The sequence below is a fragment of the Trichechus manatus genome, unplaced genomic scaffold (assembly GCF_000243295.1).
Source record: "Trichechus manatus latirostris isolate Lorelei unplaced genomic scaffold, TriManLat1.0 scaffold00002, whole genome shotgun sequence".
Taxonomy (NCBI): domain Eukaryota; kingdom Metazoa; phylum Chordata; class Mammalia; order Sirenia; family Trichechidae; genus Trichechus; species Trichechus manatus.
In genome coordinates this window covers 28,512,117-28,536,202 of record NW_004443938.1, presented here as the reverse complement: position 1 = coordinate 28,536,202, position 24,086 = coordinate 28,512,117, and the positions used below count along the sequence as shown (strand labels likewise).

The following is a 24,086-nucleotide window of genomic DNA, read 5'->3' as shown; positions in this document are numbered from 1 at the left end:
TAAACTAAAGAAAAAACCAAACTTGTTGTCATCGAGTTGATTCTGACTCATAGCGACCCTATAGGACACAGCAGAACTGCCCCATAGGGTTTTCAAGGAGCGGCTGGTGGATTCGAACTGCCGACATTTTGGTTAGCTCTTAACCACTGCGCCACCAATCTAACAGTACGTTATTATTTTATGGCTCAAATGGTTCCACCATTGGCCTTTGGGAGCTGTTTCAGTTGGCTTCTGTGTTCTTTGACATACTCCCATTTGTTTGTTTTTTGAGCACTTCCTTACTTTCTGGCACTATAAGATGTTCCAGGCTTACCTAGTATTTTCCCAGCCCCAACCCTAGAGGCATCCATTTCTATAAGGAGATCTGGTTCCTTGTATTAGAGAATGATATTAGAAACTTTCGGTACTTGGGAGTCATTGCTTCTGGACCCTCTGAGTGGACAGAACTGGGAAGTACATATGTATACTAAGCCATGTATATACACTTTATCTGTAATTGCTTCTGTATCTATATTGGGCCAAACATGAGTTCATACTAACATCTCCAACTCTAATCCAGTGCCACATGGTTCATTCTTGCTTTCCCTTCTTGCTTATCTGTAATGTCCTTCTCCAACAGTGAGAAATCTGGCTCTCGCCATCTACCATTCCCCATCTATTTACTTATTTGTTCAGTCCCAATGCACATGTATAAGAGTTTTGAGAATTGTTAACCCGTACTGCCATGCAATACCATACATTTTGATTACCCTGTTCCTTTTTTCTCCTTCCATTGGCCGTTCATCTTATTCAAAAAAGGAAGAGATTTTGATCCAACCCAGAGAGTAAGGATCTCCTTTAGATAACTCAGAGAGAGCCCTGGTGGTGCAGTGGTTCAGCACTCAGCTGCTAACTGAGAGGTCGGCAGTTCGAACCCACCACCTGCGCTGTGGGAGAAAGATGTGGCAGTCTGTTTCCGTAAAGATTTGCTGCCTTGGAAACTCTACGGGGCAGTTCTACTCTGTCCTGCAGGATAGCTATGTGGAATCGACTCGAATGCAATGGGTTGGATTTTTGGGGGATTTTTTTTAGATAAGACAAGGCCAGCCGTTTGGCTGCCTTAGAAACCATTATCCAATCTCATCTTCAATGTCTCATAGCACTGATTTATTCTGACCTTATTGTCTACTTGGTTCTGTGCCCAGAAAACGTGTGTATGCCTTTGTATATGATAGCATGTATCCTGAGTCGTTGTTTCAGTTGAGAGAGGCCTCATGTAAGTGTAGGAAACAAAGTTAAATCTTCTCTAAGCACTATTGTAATGTTTCTTTGCCATATGTTTTGTGACCTTTAAAGGGGACAGCGGCAGAATTATAACGGAAACATAAAAACTGTAATAGAAAGAAAAATTTATAGTGATAATACTATGTAAGCATAATAAATTACACAGGCAACATAAAAAAACAGCATAGAAACCATATTTTAAGGAAATAAGGTTTTTTGTTTTGTTTCGTTGACTTCCTTTACATTCTTGATTTCAAATATCAGATGTCTTTGTGCAGTACCCTTTTAATAGGTTTACACTTCTTGGTACAATAAAATCACTATGAATAATGTTATGAGTATACACTTACTACAGCAAAGTCTCAAAGCACTATTTACCACACATGATTTCTCTTTGTTTTTATTATTACTGGGCTTCAAAAATATATTTGTATTAATCTTCAGATATTTAAGGATATTTAGTGGAAAGTTGAGACCATCTTTGCCACCTACATTTTCACAGGGTGGCCACACAGTTTGCACAAAGAATCAGTACAAAGAGCTCTTTAATCAGGTTCTTTTCTACTAAATGATCTTTCCGGTACAAAATTTGTGAGGTTAAATGCTATGCCACGTTTCTTTCACTTTCTAAGTGATTGAAATAATTATGTCTGGAGAAAGGTGAATACCTAAAATATCACATAACTACTGAATGTTATAAGAATACTACAAACTCTTATATTACTAAGTAGATTTACTGTTTTTCTAAGAATACCTGTCATTCTCAGATCTCAGTGCACATAAAGGAAAGATTCTCCAAGCCTGTAGTTCATTTTATATGATAATTTCTAGACTCATTTGTGGCTTATATGGTCATATGTGCACTGGAACTGTCTCTAATTGACTAATTTCTGTTTAAATGAGAAATAAAACCTGCATGTACTCTGAATTCTTACCAGTTGGTGGTTCGGGGAAGTCTTGGTAGATGTGAGCTTGTTTTAATGAGAATGTAGACTGAGCTGTGTCACCCAGAATTTTTACGTTCAAATAGCCAGTGACGGTTTGTATTTCTAAATATGTTGTATTTCAAACTGTTGATCTCAAGTGTGAAAAGGAAGGTCAGTCTTCATAACATGAGAGTGGATCAAGAATTTTTAGAAAGAAAATTTCAAACTGATTTTAGTGACAAATTGGTCCAAAAAGAAAATTACAGAAATATTAGTGGTGCCGGCAGTATCCTGGGTGTCTGGAAGAAAGAAGAGATTTAATGTTCTGTTCATGCTACTCAATAGTGGGTGATAATTTCTTTCACATTCATAATTTAAGAGAATGATGATGGCAGTGTGACCAACTATGCCAACATATGGTTTTTAATGGCAAGTGTGGTTAACTGTAGGCACCCCTGGGTAATGCAAACGGTTAACGTGCTCCGCTGCTAACCGAAAGGTTGGAGGTTTGAGTCCAGCCAGAGGCACCATGTAAGAAAGTTCTGACAATCGATATCCGAACAATCAGCCATTGAAAATCCTGTGGAACGCAGTTCTACTCTCTACACCTTGTCTAATGGTTTCTGTGCAAGTCAACTTGACGGCAACTGGTTTTTAACTGGTAGTTAACTGTAGTCATCCAGCAATTGCATAACTCACAGGTGGATTCCTTCAGTCAGGAAAAAGACGTGTACATGTGTGCAGCTGTGGCTGTTGGAATTGGCCCAGGCCCTTCCCAGAGTAGAGATAAAGACTAGAACTGTAAATGCATAATAAATAAACACAGTGTCAGTTAATTTCTAATGCAGCTATGAATTTAACATTAAGGCTTTTATTTTTCACTCATCAGCTGTCTCTCTCAATCTCCCTGCCTGCCACCTTCTGTCATCTAAGGAGTTATTTAACGTTTGTTTTTTGCTTTTGCTTTCAAGAAAAAAATTGATCATGCTTCCTCGGTTCAGATGGAAAGCAAATTTTTATGGTGTGTTGGGGAACTGGATATGTGGGTTGGGAGATAAAGATCCCACTGCATTGTAGGGAAATGAGAAATAGATGCGTGTCTATAGCTGCAGAGACGGCATTTGAGATGGAAGCTTTAGTTCCTATGTTTGCAATAATCGGCCCTTTTATATTTCACAGCATTTCAGTTGTTCAAAATTAAGCCCTTCAACGAGAGTTCAGTGTGAAGACTCCAAAAAGAAGACAAAAACCATACACTCAGTTCCTCACTGGGTTTGCCCTTCGTTCAAAGAAAGCATTTGGGCAGGAGTAGAAGTGACATAGATAAGGATTTTACTTCTTTACTCTGGCATAGCTTCAAAATCAGTCTATCCTGTGTTTCCCTCTACCTGTCGTGCTGATGTGGGGTAAAGTGGAGTTAGGACCTACATACAGAGGGATCGGTCAGTGCAGAACTTTCATCTCCAGTTTACCCTGCCGATGCACAGCCTCAGGGTATCTCTACCAAGATAACACCTGAAAATAGATTAGACTTGGGTAGTGAGAAGAGTTGGTTTTATCATCCTTGTTTGGAAGAAGAGCTTGTAACAATTTAGGTGTTGGCATCTATTGATTGTCTTTTTTGATTTAGTTTGAGATCTTCCTCTTTCTTGCAATGACAAGTGATTTTCGATTGGAACCTGGACATTTTTGTATTATGTTATGAGACTCTGGATCTTATTGAGATCTTATGTTTTAAGTGACTTTGTCAGATACCTCTCTAGTGGGGAGGCACGGGGGCCATGCAACCTTGTTACTGCTAGCTACAGGTAGAAATCCAGATTCTCAACTTAGCCTCCATTGACACCTGAGGTAAGGGGGTGGGTTGTGGGCTGGGGAAGAGAGACCCTTGTTACTGCTGGGCAGGGGTGGGATTTCTGACTTTCCACATGGTCTTTACTGACACTGTGGTGAGGTAGTCTCATTAGCACTGGATGGTGGTGAAAGGCCTGTTGCTCCTAGGCCTCCTATGACACCATTGTAATGGGGAGGAGGAGGGATACCTCATACTGCTAGTGGGGGTGGAAGTCCAGGCTCCCCATGCATTCTCCATGGACATCACATTGTGCACGTCAGTACTGGCCCAGCTGGCAGAAATGAAGGCGCTGGCTCCCTACTTGGCCTTCTCTGACACTATTTCAATGGGAGTATTAATAAGCCTCCTCCTTACAGCCTCCTGGGGGTGGAAGTCCAGTTTCCCCACTCTGCCTTTGCTAGTTTGGATGGCCAACAGTTTCTTTTGTGGTGTTTGACTGGAGTAGAGCATTTACTGTTTAAAAGTTTTCTGTCTTGCAAGGCTGCCTCTTTTCTGGTCGTTTGACTCGTGAGAGCAGACTTTTGCTGAGGCTATTTTGGTCTGTGCCCGTTAGCATTTCTGGGTTTCTGGCTTCTTCAGCAACACATCTGGGATATCTGAGGCAGAAAGGAAACACAGGAATCCCACCACCATGCCGTTTCCTAGGTTTTAAAGGCCCAAGCCAGGTTGCCTTCTCACCACCTTTCAAAGTCTTAATGTTTGTTTTATGCATAATGTCCAGGGTTTTTAAGTTGTATTTAGCAGGAAGAATAGGAAAAAGTAAGTCTATTCCATCTTCCCAAAAGTAGAAGCCCTTACCGTTCAATTTTTGTTTTGTTTAGTTTTTCCCAGATTTCATTATGAAAAATTTTATACAGAGACGATGAAAGAATTGTAGAGTTAACTCCTATTTTTCCACCACCTAGATTGAACACTTGTTAACATTTTGCTACATTTTACTTTATTGCATATTTATCCATCTATCTGTCCATTTATTATTTTTTGATGGATATCAGTATGCTTGACCCCTAAACACTGGCATGTATATTAATTAGACTTCACTATATGTTTATGTTTTTATTTATGGTAAATTTTACATAAAGTGAAATGCACAAAATTGTAAGTACCGCTTGATGAGTTTTGTATAATCCAGCCCTTACTGGGACCATTTTTATTGCCCCAGGAAGTTCCCTGAATCCTATTATGAATTAATTCCTACTGCCATTTTACTCCAAGAAGCAAAGATTGTTTTGATTTTCTTTTCTTCCTTTTCTTTTTTTTTGTCATAGATTAGTTTTGCTTGTTTTAGAACTTGATATAAATGGAACCACATGCATGGCTTTTTTTTTTTTTAAAGCACAATGTTTTTGAGATATATCCATGTTGTTGTATGTATCAATCTTTCATTACTTTTTATTGCTGAGTGATATTTCATTGAATGAATAATACCATAGTTGATTTATCCATTTTCCTGTTGGTGACACTGGTCTATTTCTTTTTTTTGGTTGTTGTTGATTTTTCTGAATTTTCAGATTTTTTATTCCCCATCTTAGAGGGTTTCTCTTCTATTCCAGCCACTTTAAACAAAGATTTTATTTTGTTTTTAATTGTACTTTAGGTGAAAGATTACAGAGCAAATTAGTTTCTCCTCAGACAGTTAATACACAAATAGTTTTGTGACATTGGTTGCCAACCCACAATGTGTCAACACTCTACCCTTCTCCATGCCAGGTTCCCCATTCGTCCAATTTTCCTATCCTTTCCTGCCTTGTCTTTGCTTTTGGGCTGGTGTGCCCATTTAGCCTCATATACATGATTGAACTATGAAGCACATTCCTCACGTGTCATTGTTTGTTGTAGAGACCTGTTTAATCTTTGACTGAAGGATGAACTTTGAGTGACTTCAGTACAAAGGGTGTCTGGGGCCTACTCTTAGGGTTTCTTCAGTTGCTGTCAGACCAGTAAGTCTGGTCTTTTCTTGTGAATTTGAATTTTGTTCTACATTTTTCTCCTACTCTGTCCGGGACGCTCTGTTATGGTCCCTGTCAGAGTCATCAGTAGTGGTAGCCAGGCACCATCTAGTTCTGGGCTCAGGCTGGTGGAGGCTGTCATATTTGTGGTCCATTAGTCCTTTGGACTAATCTTTTCCTTGTGTCTTTGATTTTCTTCACTCTCCTTTGCTCCAGAGGGAGTGAAACCAGTAGATGTATCTTAGATGGCCTCTCACAGGCTTTTAAGACCCCAGACGCTACTCACCACAGTCAGATATAGAACATTTTCTTTATAAATTATGTTGTGCCAATTGAGTAAATGTCCCCCAAGACTGTAGTCTCCAGTCCTCAGCCCAGTAGCTCGGTCCCTCAGGGAGTTTGGATGTGTCTATTAAGTTTCTATAACTTCATCCATCTTGTGAGATATTTCACAGATTCATCAGTGTTCTTTACTGTTGCATAGTATTCCACTGTGTGTATGTACCACAGTTTGTTTATCCATTCATCTGTTGATGGGCACTTAGGTTGTTTCCGTCTTTTTGCTATTGTGAATAATACTGCAGTGAACATGGGTGTGCATATGTCTGTTTATATGATGGCTCTTATTTCTCTAGGATTTATTCCTGGGAGTGGGATAGCTAGATCCTATGCTATTTCTATTTCTAGCATTTTAAGGAAATGCCATATTGTTTTCCAAAATGGTTGTTCCATTTTGCATTCCCACCAGCAGTGCATAAGAGTTCTAGTCTCCCCATAGTCTCTCCAACATTTGTTATTTTCTGTTTTTTTGATTAGTGCCAGTAATGTCAGGGTGATATGGTATCCCAGTGTAGTTTTGATTTGCATTTCTCTAATGGCTAGTGATAGCAAACATTTCTTTATGTGTCTGTTAGCTGCCTGGATGTCTTCTTTGGTAAAATGTCTGTTCATATCCTTTGCCCATTTTTTAATTGGATTATTTGTCTTTTTGTTGTAGAGATGTTGGATTTTCTTATAGATTGTAGAGATTGGACTTTTGTCAGATATGTCATAGGCAAAATTTTTTTCCCAGGCTATAGGTTTGCTTTTTACTCTTTTGTTAAAGTCTTTTGGTGAACTAAATGTTTGCTTTTTAGAATATCCCAGTTTTCTAGTTTATCTTCTGATGTTTGTGTATTGTTAGTTATGGTTTGTATCATATTTATGCCATATATTAGGGCCCCTAGCATTGATCCTATTTTTTCTTCCATATTCTATATAGTTTTTGGTTTTATGTGTAGGTCTTTGATCCATTTTTAATTAGGTTTTGTGTATGGTGTGAAGTATGGGTGCTGTTTCATTTTTGTTTTTACAGATATTTTTTTTTTTTACAATTTTGCCAGCACCAGTTGTTAAAAAGACTGTCTTTTCCCCATTTGATGGATTTTGGGCCTTTGTCGAAGATTAGATGACCATAGGTGGATGGATTTACATCTGGGTTCTCAATTCTGTTCCATTGGTCAATGTATGTGTCATTGTACAAGTGCCAGGCTGTTTTGACTACCGTAGCTGTATAGTAGGCTCTGAGGTCAGATAGTGCGAGGCCTCCTACTTTGTTCTTCAATAATGCTTTACTTATCCAGGGCTTCTTTTCTTTCCATATGAAGTTAATGAATAGTTTTTCCATCTTATTAAAGAATGCTGTTGGTATGTGGATAGAGATTGCATTGTACTTGTAAATTGCTTTGGGTAGAATTGACTTTTTCACAATGTTGAGTCTACCTATCCATGAGCATGGTATGTTTTTCCATTTATGTAGGTCTCTTTTGGTTTCTTGCAATAGCGTTTTGTAGTTTTCTTTGTGTAGGTCTTTCACGTCTGACACTGGTCTATTTCTAGTTTTTTGCCATTAAATTTTGATGGTTGGAATAATTTATTACTATCTCTCTGCCTTTTTGAACATACTACAAGGTAACTTAAGGTTTTGTGCCTTTCCTCTGGTGAATAAAACGATTGAGGGATATAATGATATATTCCCTCATACACAATACCGACATTTCCTATGTGTCTCTTACTGGTAGTGCTAGCTATCAGTTTATTTGTAGCAGAAAAATTTTCATATTGGAACAAAAAGCTAGTTCTAGCATTGTAAAAAATCAGAATTTAGCTTCTTGGCGCTTAATTTTATTTTGTGAAGGAGAAACTATGGTTTTAGCCAAACCATAACTAATATTTATTACTCAGAATGCCAAACTAGTCTCTCGAAGAACATCCTATTTTAGGAATATTTAGAATATTCTATTCCTACACAAAACATTGATATAGTTGTTACAGATGGATTTAGTTGTCTTTCTCAGACCTTTATACGTAAGTCTCTCACTTCTTTCTTGTAAATGAATAACTACAGGGACTATAATTTCTGATCAGTTGACTAACTGATTAATATCAGGGGATTCCTGCAAGCTGGGAAATGGGACAAAATAAACTTCATATGAGATTCTAATTAGAGTGATTTTGCTTACTTTTAACAACTCAGGAAGAAATAGATAATGTTGTTTCCAACTTTTATTACAGCCTTCTCTGACATTATTTTTTCTTTAATACAGTTGACGGACTGGACAAAGCTTCTATAGCAAACTCAGATGGCCCAACATCAGGTTCCCAAACACCTCCCTTCAAGAGAAAGGGGAAACTATCCACCATTGGTAAAATCTTTAAACCTTGGAAATGGAGGAAAAAGAAGACAAGTGACAAATTTAGAGAAACATCAGCAGGTATGACTATCATATACACAAAATAAATTCCTAAATTTTTCAAAGGGTGAGAAATTACATCTTGCAGATTTTTTCTAGAAAAAAAAATTAGCGATATTTGAAACGAAATTATTTAAGAAAGATTTGCCTTCTTTTTCTCTTCACTTTGACTTTCTAGTATATTAGAAATAAATTCTAATGGTCTTATTTTTAATATATACTTACATTTATTTATTACATATACTTATAAATTCACATAAGACTGATATGTGGGGAGGAGGAGGTGAAATAGTGGGAAATTAGAAGTGGAAATCATGTTCATCAGCTTATGGATACAAGTTTCTATTTATGATCCATTTATGAAATACATATTGTTATGTATGTATCCATCTAATTCCAGTAGCAGCCTCTTATTGTTAATTTAATTTTTTTAAGGTATTTGTTCTGTGCTCAAGATTTAAATGGGTGCATGGAAGAAAAGCATTACCATAATTATTGTTTAATTTTAAATTTCCGTCATATCTTGGAACAAATGAGTGGCCTCTGTTCTAGGGGAGCCATATCCTATTGGTGTGAACATTTCTCTATTGTTAATTTGTGGATTTGTTAAATCTTAAGAATTACATCATTTAGTACCTTTCATCCCCACACATCTGTCAATTTGTTGTACTGTGGTGGCTTGCATATTGCTGTGATGCTGGAAGCTATGCCACTGGTATTTCAAATACCTTTAGGGTCACCCATGGTAGACAGGTTTCAGCAGAGATTCCAGACTAAGACTGACTAGGAAGAAGGACCTGGCAGTCTACTTGTGAAGAAATTGGCCAGTGAAAACCTTATAGTGGTGGAACACTGTCTGGTATAGTGCCAGAAGGTGTGCCCCTCAGTTGGAAGGAACTCAAAATACCACCAGGGAAGAGTTGAAGTAGACGCAACTGTAATGATGTGGAGGGAGTAAAGCTTTCGGGACCTTCATTTGTTGATGTAGCATGACTCAAAATGAGAAAAAACAGGTACAAACATCCATTAATAATCAGAACATAGAATGTACAAAGTATGAATCTAGCAAAATTGGAGATTGTCAGAAATGAGATGGAACACATAAAAATCGATATCCTAGGCATTAGCGAGCTGAAATGAACTGGTATTGGCTATTTTGAATCAGACAATCATGTGATCTTCTACGCCAGGAGTGACAAATTGAAGAGGAATGGTGTTGCATTCATCATCAACAAGCACATTTCAAGATCTATCCTGAAGTACAACGCTGTCAGTGATAGAATAATATCCATACGCCTAAAAGGAAGACCAGTTAATGTGACTATTATTCAAATTTACACACCAACCACTAATGCCAAAGATGAGGAAATTGAAGATTTTTACCAACTTCTGTCTAAAATTGATCAAACATGCAGTCAAGATGCATTGATAATTACTGGTGATTGGAATGCAAAAGTTGGAAATAGAGACGAAGGATCAGTAGTTGGAAAATATGATCTTGGTGATAGAAATGATGCTGGAGATCTTATGATAGAATTTTGCGAGACCAACGACTTCTTCATTGCAAATACCTTTTTTCAATAACATAAATGGCAACTGTGCACGTGGACCTTGCCAGATGGAATACACAGAAATCAGATCAGCTACATCTGTGGAAAGAGATGATGGAGAAGCTCAGTATCATCAGTCAGAACAAGTCCAGGAGCTGACTGCAGAGCAGACCGTCAATTGCTTATATGCAAGTTCAAGTTGAAGCTGAAGAAAATTAGAGCAAGTCCACGAGAGCCAAAATACGACCTTGAGTATATCCCCACCAGAATTTAGAGAACATCTCAAGAATAGATTTGACCCACTGAACACTAATGACTGAAGAACAGACAAGTTGTGGAATGACATCAAGGACATCATACATGAAAAAAGCAAAAGGTCATTAAAAAGACAAGAAAGAAAGAAAAGACCAAAATGGATGCCAGGAGAGACTCTGAAACTTGCTCTTGAATGTTGAGTAGCTATAGCAATGATGAAGTGAAAGAGCTAAACGGAAGATTTTGAAGGGCAACTTGAAAAGACAAAGTATTATAATGAAATGTACAAAGACTTGGAGTTAGAAAATTAAAAAGGGAAGAACACACTCAACATTTCTCAAGCTAAAAAAACTGAAGAGAAAATTCTAAACTTCAGTTGCAATGTTGAAGGTTTCTACAGGGAAAATATTGAACAACCCAGGAGACATCAAAAGAAGATGGAAGGAATACACTGTGTCACTGTACCAAAAAGAATTTGTGGACCTTCAACCATTTCAGGAGGTAGAATATGATCAAGAACCAGTAGTATTGAAGGAAGAAGTCCAAGCTGTACTGAAAGGAATGATGAAAAACAAGGATCCAGGAATTGATGGAATACCATACCAACTGAGATGTTTCAACAAATGAATGCAGCACTGGAGGTACTCACTTGTTTGTGTCAAGAAATTTGGAAGAGAAGAGGTTTAATAAACACAGAAGGAAACATGCTTTGCCGGTTATGAGGGTAGGGAGAAAGGGAGATGGGTATTTACTAACTAGATAGTAGACAAGAATTATCTTAGGTAAAGGGACGGACAGCACACACTACAGGGGACGTCAGCACAATTGGACTAAACCAGAAGCTAAGAAGTTTGCTGAATACAACCAAACACTTCAAGGGACAGAGTAGCAGGGGCAGGGGTCTTGGGGACCATGGTTTTCAGGGGACATCTAGGTCAGTTGGCCTAACAAAGTTTATTAAAAAAATGTTCTACATCCCACTTTGGCAAGTGGTGTCTGGGGTCTTAAAAGCTTGTGAGCAGCCATCTGAGATGCATCATTTAGTCCAGACCCACTGGAGGCAAAGGAGAATGAAGAACACCAAAGACACAAGGAAAATTTTTGCCCAAGACACAGAAAGGGCCACAGAAACCAGAGACTCCATCAGCCTGAGATCAGAAGAACTAGATGGTGCCTTTCTACTGCCAGTGACCACCCTGACAGGGAACAAAACAGAGAGTCCCTGATGGAGCAGGAGAAAAGGGTGCAGAACTCAAACTCTAGTAAAAAGACCAAACTTAATGGTTTGACTGAGACTGGAGGGGCCCCAAAGACATGGCCCCCAGACTGTGTTACCCCAAAAGTAAAACCATTTCCAAGGCCAACTTTTCAGACAAAGATTTGGCTGGACTATGGGACATAAAATGATACTTGTGAAGAGTGTGCTTCTTAGTTCAAGTAGGTACATGAGAGTAAATGGGCAGTTCCTGTCCAGAGGTGAGATGAGAAGGCACAGAGGGTCAGGAGCTGGCTGAATGGACACGGGAAATCCGGGGTGGGAAGGAGGAGTGTGCTGTCACAGTGTAGGGAGAGCAACTAGGGTCACATAACAACGTGTGTATAAATTTTTGTATGAGAAGCTAACTTGAATTGTAAACTTTCACTTAAAGTACAATAAAAAAAAAGAAAAGAAAGAAATTTGGAAGATAGTTTCCTGGCCAGCCAACTGGAAGAAATCCATATCTGTGCCCATTCCAAAGAAAGGTGTTCCAACAGAATGTGGAAATTATCAAACAGTATCATTAATATCACACGCAAGTAAAATTTTGCTGAAGATCATTCAAAAGCAGTTGCAGCAGTACATCAACAGGGAACTGCCAAAAGTTCAAGCCAGATTCAGAAGAGGACATGGAACGAAGGATATCATTGCTGATGGCAGGTGGATCTTGGCTGAAAGCAGAGAATACCAGAAAGATGTTTGGCTGTGCTTTATTGACTGTGCAAAGGCATTCAACTGTGTGGATTGTAACAAATTTTGAATAGTGTTATGAAGAATGGGAATTCTAGAATACTTAATTGTGCTCATGAGGAACCTATACATAGACCAAGAGGTAGTCGTTTGAACAGAGTAAGGGGATACTGCATGGTTTAAAATCAGGAAAGGTGTGCATCAGGGTTGTATTCTTTGACCATACTTATTCAGTCTATATGCTGAGCAAATAATCTGAGAAGTTGAACTATATGAAGAAGAACACAGCATCAGGATTGAGGAAGACTCATTAACAACCTGCAATATGCAGATGATGCAACCTTGCTTGCTGAAATGAAGACTTGAATCACTTACTGATGAAGACCAAGGACTACAGCCTTCAGTATGGATTGCATCTCAACACAAAGAAAACATAAATCCTCACAACTTGACCAATTAAGGAACATTGTGATAAACAGAGAAAAGATTGAAGTTATTAAGGGTTTCTTTTGACTTGGATCCACAGTCAACGCCCACGGAAGGATCAGTTGAGAAATCAAACAACATGTTGCTTTGGGCAAGTCTGCTGCAAAAGACTTCTTTAAAATTTTAAATAGCAAAGATGTCACTTTGGAGACTAAGGTACACCTGACCCAAGCCACAGTATTTTCAGTCACCTCATATGTGTGTGAAAGCTGGACAGTGAATAGGGAAGACTGAAGAAGAATAGACGCCTTTGAACTGTGGTGTTGGCAAAGGATATTGAATATACCATGACCAGAAGAACGAACAAATCTTTCTTGGAAGAAGTACAACCAGAATGCTCCTTAGAAGAGAGGATGGTGAGACTTTGTCTTATGTACTTTGGACATGTTGTCAAAAGAGACCAGTCCCTGGAGAAGGACATCATGCTTGATAAAATAGAGGGCCAGCAAAAAAAGAGGAAGACCCTCCGTGAGATGGATTGACACTGTAGCTGCAACAATGGGCTTATGCATAACAATGATTGTGAGGATGGTGTGGGAACAGGCAGTGTTTTGTTCTGTTGTACACAGTGTCGCTATGAGTTGGAACCAATGCAATGGAACCTAACAAGTACCTTTCATATAGACTAATGGAGGAAGTTGGCTTTAAATCTCAGGTGAAGAATTAAGACTGATTCAAAGGAGTGTCAGTGGTATTTGTTTAAGCTAGAAAGTCATTTATTTCTTGATATAAGTTCAGTTTTCTCCACGCTTACTGTCCAAAAGAATCCCTTCATCAAAATTCCTCATTGTACCATAGTCTAATATTCTCAATATATGTCCATGGGCAAAGAGCATGTCTTAATGATCTACGCTGAGTCGGCCCCTGACTCATGGCAACCTCATGTACAATGGAACGAAAAACTGCCCAGTCCTCTGCCATCCCCTTAATTGGTTGCAGATCAGACCATTGTGATCCATAGAGTTTTCATTGATGTTTGGAAGTAGATCACCAGGCCTTTCTTCCTAGTCCATCTTAGTTGGAAGTTTCTCTAAAACCTGCTCAGCATCATAGCAACACACAAGCCTCCGCTGACAGGCAGGTGGTGGCTGTGCTGAGGTGCATTGGTCAAGAATCGAATCTAGGTCTCTGGCATGGAAGGCAAGAATTCTTCCACTTAACCAAGAGAAGGGACAAAATAGAAAAAGGAAAGTCAAAGACAGCCAACATAATGACACCTTTTGTAAATTAAGCAAGAGGTATTTTAAGAAAGGAGTAATCAGTTATGTCAAATGTTGTAGATATTGAAAAGGATGCAAATGAGAGAGGAACACTAACTGGTGATTCAGAGCTTGGCCTAACCTCAGTGAAGTGCTGGATGCAGAGGCAGATTGCAGTGAACAAGGAATTAGTGTGGGGAGCAAGAGGAAGCAGCAGATGACAGGATGGATTTTCAAGATGTCTGGTTTTGAAGGTAACAGAGAGACTAAGTAGAAGTTAGAAGAGTTACTGTGTTTAGAGAGAGTGTGCTTTTGTTTGTATTCTTAGGTGTGGTAGATACAAGCATGTTTATACATCCAGGGGAAGAAACCGTTCCCTCCCCTACAAAAACCACAGGAAAAAAAAATTATTTAGGAAAAAAGGTGTAATTGACATTGTGAGTTCTAAAAATAGGGAAGGGATAAAACACAGGTGGGACCAAAGACGGACCCCCTCAATCAGGAGACAAAGGTAAAGCAGAGGGTCACCTGGGCAAGTACATGGAAAAGGGAGATATTCTCCTGTCCTAGAACCTAATAACCAGACTAACCAGAGTTGATAATGTGGGTAACTTCCTGCATTAAAAACAGGCCGGAGAACTGAAGTCAGGACACAATCTCAGTCTGCCTTGCAGGACAGGGCAACCTTCGGGCTCAGAAGGAGCATTGCAAAATACAGTTGACTTAAAGACTACCTAAACAGGTCGTGAAGGGACCATTCTTATTCCCATCACAATAGTAAACATGCTATTACAATGGCATTAATAAGTCAGTGTTGTATTCTACCTACTACCAATTAAAAATTCCTGTTAACAGAAACCCAGACTAGGAAAGGGGTTTGTCAGTGGTGGGGTTGAGGGTGTGGGCTCTGAGCCTGTCTTAGGGGTTGCTGTGGTAGGCAGAGAGGTGCCAGTTGGCCTCTGCACCATCTGTGTATTGAACATCTATTATAAAAATACAACTCTGGGTAATTTAGGTCTTTATAAAAGGAATTGAAGATTTAAAAAATCATAATGGAAAAGAAAAGGACAAAAACTAACCGAAAACATGTACTTTGTAATTACGTCTATGCATAACTATTAAGAAGCTGATAAAATAATTAGAGGAAATTCTCTGCCCTTTCTTTAATTTTATTTTAAAAAGTAAGTTATACTCCTAAAGAAATCAAGGCAACTTATCTTTGTTAAAATTGTGACTTTTATTTGGATTGTTAATCATGGGAATGGAATACCTGTCTAGATTCTTAGATAACATTGTTGTAAGTATCAGCATTCAGGGAATCTTGTAGAGCTTCATCTGGTAAAATCTTGAGTTTACTAAAGGTACTCTGCTTTCCCTAGTAATAATAATGGTTAATTTTTATTGAATACTTATTATTTGCCAGGGACTGATGCAAGAGTTTTATTCACATTCCCTCATTTAATCATCAAAACAACTCTATGAAGTTTAAGTGCTGTATCATCCCAGTCTTACTGATGAGAAGACAGGGGCCAGAAAAGTCCAGTGACTTGCCCAAGGAAACACAGCTGGTAGGAGGCAAAGCCAAGATTTGAACCCAAGCAATATGGCATCACTGGAGAAAGACCTGGCAATCTGCTTCTGTAAAGATTACAGCCAAGAAAACCCTATGGGGCAGTTGTACTTTGTCACGTGGGGTCACTCTGAGTTGGAATCGACTCGACAGCACACAACAATATGGCACCAGATCCAATGCTTTGACCATTACGCTATGCTGCATCTCTGAATGATTACTTCATACCAAGATCAGTAAGGACTGATCATTAAAAGGCAACTCTAATACACAGGTTTGCTCCCAGTACTAGAGATTTTATTGTAAGAAGGATCTGGCCTGAGGAATTACTTTGATTCTACTTGACCAGCCTGATTTCAGCAGTGTACTCATAGAAAAATGTTGGCAAGAATCAAAATTATGTTTGATCTTATTAAAGGATAATACTCTCTGTAACCATAGAGGCATAATATTTCTGCTTGGGATTGTTTTCCATATCTAGAAAGTAGGGCAAAGTTAGAGAATTCGCCCAATGTGATACTTGTTAAGGACTGGTCAGGTTGCAATAGTAAGATAGCATTGCCTATCTCATTCCACTAAGAAGATGAAAGTACTTCCAGGTATCATTCACCATCACACCATGGTGGAGGGAGGGAAGAAAAGCTCCCCGTTTTCCCGTTTTACTATGGTAGAGAGAAGTTACATTACCAGCCAAGGTGACATAGTAAAGCCAGGTCCACCTAGAGCTCCTTGGTTACATGTTAGGCAGCACTTAATTTGTTCTTTCAGCAAAAGCTTATTGAGCATCTATGCCTACTGTATGTGATACAACAGAGAACAAAAGAGAGAAAACTTCCTTCCCTCATGAAGCTTACGTTCTGGTAGGGATAGGAGGCAGAAAGTAAACCCAATAAGTTAGGCTGTATATTAGAAATTCATAACAGAGAATAAAGCAGAGAATTGGAATAGGGAATGTGGGAGGGAGGTTACATTTAAAATAGGGTGGTCAAAGCAACTTTACTAGGAAGGCAACATTTGAGCAAAGACGGGAAGGAGGGAGGGGAAAGCACTCAAAGAAATTCTACTAAACACATGAGTTAGAGATACGATGCTGTTCCTTCTGTCTAATAATTGGATGTTAATACACTGTGAATTTAGTCCATTGTAAACTTAACTTTATCTATTAATGTAACAATTAAAATGCCTCACATTCGTGAACCTCATGGTTGTTAATCTTGATATCTGTTACTAGCACATGGCTCCTGACAAATCACGTAAATTCACTCTATACAATTCTACCAGAAAGGAGCCGGAAACCAAGGAAGTGATTTAACTGTAATGTAAGTGCTCTTGTTATGGCTTGCTTTCTTCAGAGCCAAAGGCTAGATTCTGACAGGCCATGAAACCAAAAGTCAGAAAGCCAGCTTCATGGAGGCCAAGTGTAGAATCCCTCACAAACTGGTGTTTTTTGGTGGGTCCAGGTTTATCAAGTCTTACGGAGAATGCCTTTATAACCTGGAATAATAGTGCAGTATTGCCTTTGTCTTCAGACAGTCGCTAACGTACAGGCCGGTGCTTTTTATATTACTTAGAATTTGAACAATTTTCTATAGGGAAAAAAAAGTGTGTGTGTATGTGTGTATATATATGATGGGTATATTTCCAAACCAGCTTACAAAACGCATTTTAACACATAAAATTCCAGAAGCCTGGTACTTCTGATATTCTTCCATATACAACCAAACAGCATTTATTGTGACTATAGTGTACTCTGAATTTTCAATTAAAATGCAGAACATTAGAGTTGTAAAGGACCTTACCAGTCAGGTAGTTCTATCTCCATGGCAGGAATTCCCCCGTCTCCAGCAACCTGAAAACGTAGTCATTCAACTTTTTTCTGAACTCCTAATTCCTGGCTCTATTTGTTGAGGGAGGATTTCTTTTATATTGACCTGAAACATTTCTCCAATTTTTCTAACTATTCCCTGGCTTTTGTTGTTGTTAGGTGCCATGGAGTCTGTTTCAACTCATAGGAACCCCAGGTGACAGAGTAGAACTGCCCTCTAGGGTTTTCTAGGCTGTAATCTTTGCAGGAGCAGCTCACCAGGTCTTTCTCCCTTGGAGCCGCTGAGTGGGTTCAAACCGCCCATCTTACAGTTAGCTACCAAGGCTCCGTATTCATATCCTAATTGTATTTTTACATAATGATCTTTCATCTTAAAGTTCTTTCATTCTTTTGATCTGTTTTCAATTTCAGAGTTCCTCATCATGGGGGCATACTTAATTTTCTCTGAATTCCATGAAGTATACTTTTCACAAGTCTAGATTATTCAGTAAGGTTTTATTGAGAACCAGGCCCTATTCAGCATGTCACAATATTGAACAAGTCCAACAAGGCCCTGGTCTTATGCAGCTCACAGTGTAGCTTGTGTATCTCACCGTATTTCCTATTTCCTTTCTTGGCTATTTTTAGTACGGTTGTTGTTGTTGGGAGCTGTCAAATCAGTTCCTACTCATAGTGGGCCTACCTACAACAGAACAAAATGCTGCCCAGTCCTGCACCATCCTCACAATCATTGCTATGTTTGAGCCCATTGTTGCAGCCACTGTGTCAGTCCATCTCATTAAGGGTCCTCCTCTTTTTTGCTGATCTTCTTTACCAAGCATAATGTCCTTCTTCAGGTACTGGTCCCTCCTGAAAACATGTCCAAAGTATGTGAGATGAAGTCTCGCCATCCTTGCTTCTGAGGAGCATTCTGATTGTACTTCTTCCAAGAAAGATTTGTTCATTCTTCTGGAAGTCCATGGTATATTCAATATTATTCATTCACCAACATCATAATTCAAAGACATCTATTCTTCTTCAGTCTTCCTTATTCATTGTCCAACTTTCACATGCATATGAGGCGACTGAAAATACCATGGCTGGCATCAGACACACCTTAGTCCTCCAAATAACATCTTTGCTTTTTTACACTTTAAAGAGGTCTTTTGCAGCAGATTTGCCCAGTACAATACTTCATTTGATTTCTTGGTTGCTGCTTCCATGGGCGTTGATTGTGGATCCAGGTAAAATGAAGTCCTTGACAACTTTAATTTTTTCCCCATTTATTGTGATGGTCCAGTTTTGAGGATTTTTGTTTTCTTTGTGTTGAGATGCAATCCATACCGAAGGCTATAGTCTTTGTTCTTCATTAGTAAGTGCTTTAAGTCCTCTTCACTTTCAACAAGCAAGATTGTCTCATCTGCATATCGCAGATTGTTAATGAGTCTTCCTTCCGTCCTGATGCAGTGTTCTTCACGTAGTCCAACTTCTTGGATTGTTTGTCCAGCATACAGATTGAATAAGTATGGTGAAAGGATATGACCCTGACGCACACCTTTCCTGATTTTTAACCATGCAGAATCCCATTGTTCTGTTCCAACGAATGCCTCTTGGTCTATGTACAGATTCCACATGAACACAGTTATTTGGAATAGGCATGTATATGAATCTCTTCCAGTAGTTTTGCCAGGTAGCTGTCTTCCAAATTTTTTGACATAGAAGAGTGAGTGCTTCCAGCATTGTATCTGTTCGTTGAAACATTTCAATTGATATTCCATCAATTCCTAGAGCCTTGTTTTTTGCCAATACCTTCAGTGTAGCTTGGACTTCTTCCTTCAGTACCATTAGTTCTTGATCCTATGCTACCACCTTAAATGGTTGAACATCAACCAATTCTTTTTGGTGCAGTGACTGTATTCTTTCCATGTTCTTTTGATGCTTGCTGCAATCATTCGATATTTTGCCCATTATTGTTGTTGTTAGGTGCCCTAGAGTTGGTTCCAACTCATAGTGACCCTGTGTACAACAGAAGGAATCTTTCAATATTGCTACTTGAGGCTTGATTTTTCTCATCAATTCTTTCAGCTTGAGAAATGCTGAGCATGTTCTTCCCTTTTTTTCCCCTAACTCCAGGTCATTACACATTTCATTATAATATTTTACTTTGTCTTCTCGAGCTGTCCTTTGAAATCTTCTGTTCAGCTCTTTTCCTTACATCATTTTTGTGTTAGCTTTAGCTACTGTATGCTCAAGAGCAAGTTTCAGAGTCTCTTCTGGTATCAATTTTAGTCTTTTTTTTTTTCTTTTCTGTCCTTTTAATGACGTTTGCTTTCTTCACGTATGATGTTCTTGATGTCATCCCACAACTCCTCAGTCTTTGGTCATTAGTGTTCAGTGCGTCAAATCTATTCTTGAGATAGTCTCCAGATTCAGGTGGGATATACTCAGAGTTGTACTTTGGCTCTCATAGACTTGTTTTTATTTCCTTCAGCTTCAACTTGAACTTGCATATGAGCTGTTGATGGTCTGTTCCACACTTGACCCCTTGCCTTGTTCTGTCTGCTGATATTGAGCTTCTCTGCCATCTCTTTCCATGGGTGTAGTTGATTTGATTCCTGTGTATTCCATTTGGTGGGGTCCATGTGTATAGTTGCTGTTTATGTTGTTGAGAAAAGTTATTTCCAGTGAGTAAGTCGTTGTTCTCGCAAAATACTGTCATGTGATCTCCCACATCATTTCTATCACCAAGGCCATATTTTCCAACTACCAATCCTTCTTCATTTTCAACTTTCACATTCCAGTCAATCACAGGTAATTATCAATACATCTTGGTTGCATGTTTGATCAATTTCAGGCTGCAGAAGTTGGCAGAAATCTTCCGTTTCTTTATCTTTGGCGTTAGTGGTTGGTGCATTAAATTTGAATAATAGTCTTATTAACTCATCATAGTATCTTAATACTAATATTACCCAATGACTTTTCTCACAATTCTTATTACTTGCACTTCCACAGCTACATTTTCACTGTTTGGAATGAAGTCCAGAGTAGGAATTCCTCTTGTTTTTGAAAAGATAAATATTAATCAAATAGAAAATGAGTATCTTGTATAAATGTCCAGGGAATTGAGAAATCCTCAGTATTCTATATTACATCTCTGCTCACTTTATTTTCTACATATGGAAAGCACCACCCAGATCCTCCTAGTAAGGTGATATGTTTTATCCCTCTATGTCAATATATTTTATGTTCTTGTTACTTACCCTCAACTACATTTCTTTGGCACACGTCTCCTCTCAGTCCTGTGCATTGTTTTGCACCTTCCCAATCGTGTCCTGATAGGCATGCTCCCTCCTGACGTTGTTGTTGTTTGTCACCATGAAGTCAGCTTCAACTCATGGCGACCCATGTCCAACAGACGTTGCCCTGTGCTGTGCCATCTTCACGATGGTTAGTATGCTCAAGTCCTTTGTTACGGCAGTGTGTATCTTGGACACCTTCCACCCTCGGGGGCTCATCTTCCCGCACTATGTCAAATAATATTTTGTTGTGATCCATAGAGTTTTCACTGGCTAATTTTTGGAAGTAGAGCAGCAGACTTTTCTTCCTAGTCTGTCTTAGTCTGAATCTTAGTCTGTTTTAGAATCACACTTTTGGTGTCATGTATAGAGCTTTCCGACAGCATTTGTTGAAAAGATTATCTTCTCTATTTAATTGCTTTTGCATGTTTTCAAAAGTTAAAAATTAATTGGCCTCATTTGTGTGAGTCTATTTCTGGACTCACTATTATCTTCTATTTATCTATGTGTTTGTTCCTTCACCATTATCACCCTGTCCCAATTACTATGGCTTTATACATCTTAGAATCAAGTAGTGTGATTCCTCAAACTTTATTCTTCATTTTCAAAAACGTTTTATCTAGTCTAATTCCTTTGGCTTTTCATGTAAGTTTTAAAATCAGCTTGTCTATATTCTCAAAAAAAAAAAAAAAATCCTGCTGGAATTTTTATTGGAATGGCATTAAATCTATACCTTAATTTGGGAGAAATTTATATCATTGCTGTGTTGAACCTTCCAATCTATGAACCAATGTATTACCTATTTATTTAGGTCTTTCACTGCTAACCAAAAGGCTAGCAGTTCAAATCCACCAGCCACTCCTTGGAAGCCCTATGGAGCAGTTCTGCTCTGTCCTGTAGGGTCACTGTGAGTTAAAATCAACTCATCGACAAAGGATTTGGTTTTTGGTTTATTTCTTTTATCAGTATTTTAAAGTTTTCGGCATACAATATTAGATTTACCTAGTAATACCTAAAGTATTATTTAGAAATAGCTCTGGAGCTACTGTGTTATTGGCTTTTTTTATTATTATTATTTCAAGTTCCAATTATTCGTTGTTAGTATATAGAAATACAATTATATTATGCTACCTCACTAAACTCACTTATTAGTCTAATGAAGATTCCTCAGGATTTTCTACATAGACAATTACAATATCTGTGAATAAGGATAGTTTTATTTCTTCCTTTCCAATCTGTATGCCTTTTAATTTTTTTTCTTACCTCATTGCACTACCTAGAACTTCCCGTATGGTAGTGAATAGGTGTAGTGAGAGTGGAAATCCTTGCCTTGTTCTCAGCCTTAGGGGGATAGCATTCATTAAATATGTTTGCTGTAGATTTTTTGTTTCTTTTATTCCTGATTTTCAGAAAATATTTATTACGGATAGATGTTGAGTTTCTCTAATTATTGTCCTGCATCAATTGATGTGATCTTGTGGTTTTTCTAAGATTTTTAGTGTGGTCGATTGCATTTATAGATTTTTGAATATTGAAACAGTTTTTCATTCCTAGGATAAACCCCAGTTGGTTATGGTGTATTATTTATATGTTGCTGGATTTTATTTGCTAATATTTGTTAAGGATTCACAATATTGGTCTATTTGCTTTTCTTTGTCTAGTTTTGATATTAATGCTGGCTGGGAATTGTTTCCACCTATTCTATGCCTGGAAGAGATTGTGTAGAATGGGTGTTATTTCTTCATTAGATGTTTGGTATAATTCACTAGTGAAACCATCTGGGCCTGGAGATTTCTTTTTTGAAAAGTTTTTAAACTGCAAATTCAGTTTCAATTTATGTAATAGTTATAGGACCATTCTTACTGTTGTTTTGTCTTGAGTGATGCTTTGATAGCCTGTCTGATGTTTTGAAATGGAAAACAAATGGAGACCCTTCCCCCATATTTCTTCATGGTTAACCAGCTACCTCACCTCCTTCAGTGAAGTCCACGTTCAGGTGTTAATCTTCTTAATGAGGCCTCTCTTGATCTTCTATTTGGAACCTCTCCTCTCTCCAGCACTCTTCTTTTTTTAACAGCTTTACTGGGATATAGTTTACATAACCATGCAATTCACCCATTTAAAATTTAATATTCAATTTTTTTTTAAATATTCAGAGTTGTGCAACCATCACCACAATTAATCTGAAACATTTTCATCATCCAAAAAAAAAAAAAAAACCCATACCCATTAACAGTCACTCTCCATTTTCTCCCAATCCCACCAGCCTTACTTTCTGTCTGTAGATTTGCCAATTTTGGAAGTTTTACATGAATGGGATCATAGCATATGTGGTCCTTTCTGGCTGGCTTCTTGCACTTAGCATAATGTTCTCAAGGTTCTTCCATGTTGTGGCATGCATCAGGACTTCATTCTTTTTATGACTAAATAATATTCCATTGTATGGATATACCATGTTTTACTTATCCATTCATTCATTAGTTGCTGGATGTTTGGGTTGTGTCTACTTTTTTACTCTTATCAATAATGCTGCTATGGACATTTGTGTACAAATTTTTATGTGAACATATGTTTTCATTTCTCTTGAGTGTGTACCTAAGGGATAGAATTGCTGGGTCATACAGTCACTCTTATGTTTAACTTTTTGAGGAACTAACAAACTGTTTTCCAAAGCAGCTGCACATTTTACATTTTCACCAGCAATGTATGAGGTTCCAGTTTCTCCACATTCTGGCCAACACTTGTTATTATCTGTTTTTGTGGTTATAACTGTCTTGGTGGGTGTGAAGTGGTTCACCCAGCACTCTTCTGATTCCCCTTTTCTGCCTTACTTTTTTCATTTTCCATAGTACATTTTACCTTCTAACATACTATATGATTTATAAATTTTATAAAATATATGGATCGTTTATTATCTGTCCCCCACATATACACACTAGATTATAAATGCCATGAGGACAGGGGATTTTTGTTTTCTTCTCTGATAATACCCCAAAGGAACTAGAATAATGCCTTTTCCCTGATAATATCCCAAAGAACTAGAATAATGCCTGGCATGTGTTAATTATTCAGTAAATGTTGGTTGAACGAATGAATGGGAGAAGGACTCTCAATGGCCTTATCCTACCCCACATATGGAGTGTTTGCTGGTGAGTCTTTATGATTTGGAGGCTGCTGGAATTTTGGAGGGAAAACAACTTTGCAGAAAGACTGTACCATTTTCAATACTTCCTTAGTGCTCACATCAGTGGAA

General features: G+C 38.2%; 1 protein-coding gene across 4 annotated transcripts in view; it reads left to right on the top strand.

Moving 5' to 3' along the window:
* The window catches only part of PHACTR2 (phosphatase and actin regulator 2), a 137,474-nt gene that overhangs the window by 31,402 nt on the left and 81,986 nt on the right, over positions 1–24,086 (top strand). For all 4 annotated transcript variants that reach the window (XM_004368859.2, XM_023729459.1, XM_023729455.1 and 1 more), the window contains exon 2: positions 8,579–8,746. In XM_004368859.2, coding sequence (XP_004368916.1) covers positions 8,579–8,746 — 168 coding nt within the window. The remainder of the gene's footprint in view (positions 1–8,578; positions 8,747–24,086) is intronic.